The sequence below is a fragment of the Chinchilla lanigera genome, unplaced genomic scaffold (genome assembly GCF_000276665.1).
Source record: "Chinchilla lanigera isolate Chin_1 unplaced genomic scaffold, ChiLan1.0 scaffold00011, whole genome shotgun sequence".
NCBI lineage: Eukaryota > Metazoa > Chordata > Mammalia > Rodentia > Chinchillidae > Chinchilla > Chinchilla lanigera.
Window position 1 is genome coordinate 18,105,798 of NW_004955412.1, and position 2,704 is coordinate 18,108,501.

The window sequence follows — 2,704 nt, forward strand, 5'->3', positions numbered from 1 at the left end:
GGATCCGGGGTGTCGTGACGGGCCCTCCTGGGAGATGAGTCCGGAGTATCATGATGGAAAGGACTATGTAAGGGGAGGTCTTCATTGTGGTCTACACACAAATAGCAAAGAGTCAAATTCCCACAAATGCTCTATCCATCCCTCACACCCAAGATTTTAAAAGATGCCCTAGCAGCACACACCTCAGGACTATTCAGAAAGCCCAAAAGGTGTACACAGCTCTCTTTTGTTTAGGGGCAGCAACAAGCAGTTACGGATATCTTGAGAATACTTCTCTTGTCTATTTGCAGAGCATTTTAAATACACATTTATATTCCTGTCTCTTGTAAACTCTTCCAAAAGTCCTTCGTTTATTCTAATGCTCTCCTGTGCTGGGCCAGAGAGGAACGAGTGCTGAAAGGTTCCAACTGAGCCACTTTCTGACCTCAGAAAGCCAAATGGGAAAATATAAGAGCAGGAGGGATACCCTATCTATAACTTCCTTACTATAACTTCCTATCTATAACTTCTGTAATTTCTTACTATTTCTGAAGAAGTTCTGAATTCTTTTCCCCCACTGTATTTTTCAGGATCAGTGATATAGAAACTATGCATAGAAAGGAAAGCATAGAAAAGGAAAATTTTCCCATAATAGGAAATTTAGGCTTAATCTACTGTTGGAACTCACCTCCCAGAAGCTTCCATTTGGTGCTGGAACGAAAAGCCTCCATTTGCTTTACCTCTTCCGGCCTCTCATCCACAAACTCAGCCACCTTTGGGAGTAAGGACACTACGCTGAGTAAAAATAGAAGATCTAGCCAACAGGCACTGCTGTCTCAAGAACCTGAAGCTACTAGATATTAAGAACAGGAATGACCACCAGGCATGGGGGTGCACACCTGTAATCCCAGCCCTTGGGAGGCTGAGACAGAAAGAGCCCCACGAGGTCAAAGCCAGTGTGGGCTACACAGTGACTTCAAAGCCAGCTTGAACTACACAGTAAGAGCCTGTTTCCAAAAACACAACTAAGAATTTTCATTCCTAATATATACAGGGCACACATACCCAAAGCAATCATGAAGTATGCAATGGTCCTTAGTTATGTTTGCTCCATAAAGCTCTGATTGTCATAATCAGCTTAATTGTAAATTTTCCTCTGATGAATCAACTCTTCCCCAAAGATTAATTTCTTTCATTACAAACCTTTTTAATTAACCCTTCAGCTATACAAACACCACTTATAAGGTAAATTGCTTTTACAATTTACTTTTACATTCCAAGTGAAAACATGAGCTGCCTCGCTGTCACGCCTACCTCTAATCAAGGACTCTGGGCCCCATGAAACCTTCTTTGTTGTGAACAGTCCCAACGATAAGTCTCCCTTTCGTTGAATCTAACCACAGGGAGTCACTGAGATGGACACAGAATCATAGAATCTTTCATATTCCCCAAACTCCCAGACAAAATAGAATTTTGCCTCTTACCCCCACCTCAACAGCAATGCTGGGAACTGAACCCAAAGCCTCATGCCTGCCAGACAAGTGCTCTACCACTGGGCTACATCCCCAGCCTGGAATCTTCTCTACTTTTTTTTTTTTTGGTACCAGGAATTGAACTCAGGCCCTTGCACTTGCTAGGCAGGTGCTGTGCCACTGAGCTATATCCCCAGCGAATCTTCTCTACAGTATCTCTAATAAATGATCATTCACCCAACCCCTCCCTGACAAAGAACTCACTGACAGGGAACTCATTCTCTTACAAGAAAGTCCACTACACTTTTTGCAATGTTAGAAATGTCATATTATTACTGAATCCTTGTTTACCCTCCTATAACTTCCATCTTTTTTTTTTTTTTTTGTCTTTTTAAGACAAGGTCCTATTATACAGTTCAGGCTGGTCTTGAGCTCACTTTGTAGCCAAGGCTGGCCTCAAACTCGCAATGATCCTCCTGCCTCAGCCTCTTGAGTGCTGGGATTACAGGTGTGTGCCACCATGCCCAGCTTCAATTTTTTTTTTTTTTTTTTTTTTTTTTTTGGTGCTGGGGATCAAACTCAGGACCTTGCACTTAACAGGCAAGCACTGTACCACTAAACTATATCCCCAGCTTTCTTTCCATCTTAATTCTAACCTCTGATACAAAAGATCCCCTTTCTATATGACAGGCTTTCAAAGACGGCTGACACAATAAATTCTAGTTACATAGCAACTGTGTACTAGGCATTGTATTTTGTCCTTTCTTATATTATCTCACTCAATCCTCACAACAATCCCACAGAGAAATACTGTAGGGTACTTACCAGCAAACTGACCCAAAGAATTTAAATAACTTCCTCAATGTCACAAACTAGTAAGCTGAAAAATTGGAATTCAAATTAATTGAACTGGAATTCCAAGTGAAGTCCGCTCTACCACTGCTCTTCTCCCAAGAACCTACCATCATTCCTCCCACACCCTACTTTTGAGATCTCCTTCTGGGTACTGACAGCACAGGCTTTCAGGTACAATGAACTAAGATCTAAAACCCCAACTGTGCCACTCAGAACTGTGTAACCTTTGGTAAATTATTCTAAGCTTCGGTTTCTTCATTGTAAAAGCCAGACTTAAAGGACTGCCATTAGAACTGAATGACAGCATTCATGTAAGCTTAGTAGTGCTTGGTATATGGTAAATGCTCAATAAAATAAATTAAATGTATTAGTTACTCTTTTTTTTTTTTTTTTTTTTT

General features: G+C 41.0%; 1 protein-coding gene across 2 annotated transcripts in view; it reads right to left on the bottom strand.

Moving 5' to 3' along the window:
- Positions 1-2,704, bottom strand: part of Bud13 (BUD13 homolog) — an 18,318-nt gene that overhangs the window by 10,729 nt on the left and 4,885 nt on the right. Inside the window, exons 3-4 of one of the 2 annotated variants that reach the window (XM_013511205.1) lie at positions 668-752; positions 10-91 (exon numbers count right to left, since the gene is read on the bottom strand). In XM_013511205.1, the coding sequence (XP_013366659.1) occupies positions 10-91; positions 668-752 (167 nt within the window). The remainder of the gene's footprint in view (positions 1-9; positions 92-667; positions 753-2,704) is intronic. The other variant, XM_013511204.1, reaches the window with a different exon arrangement.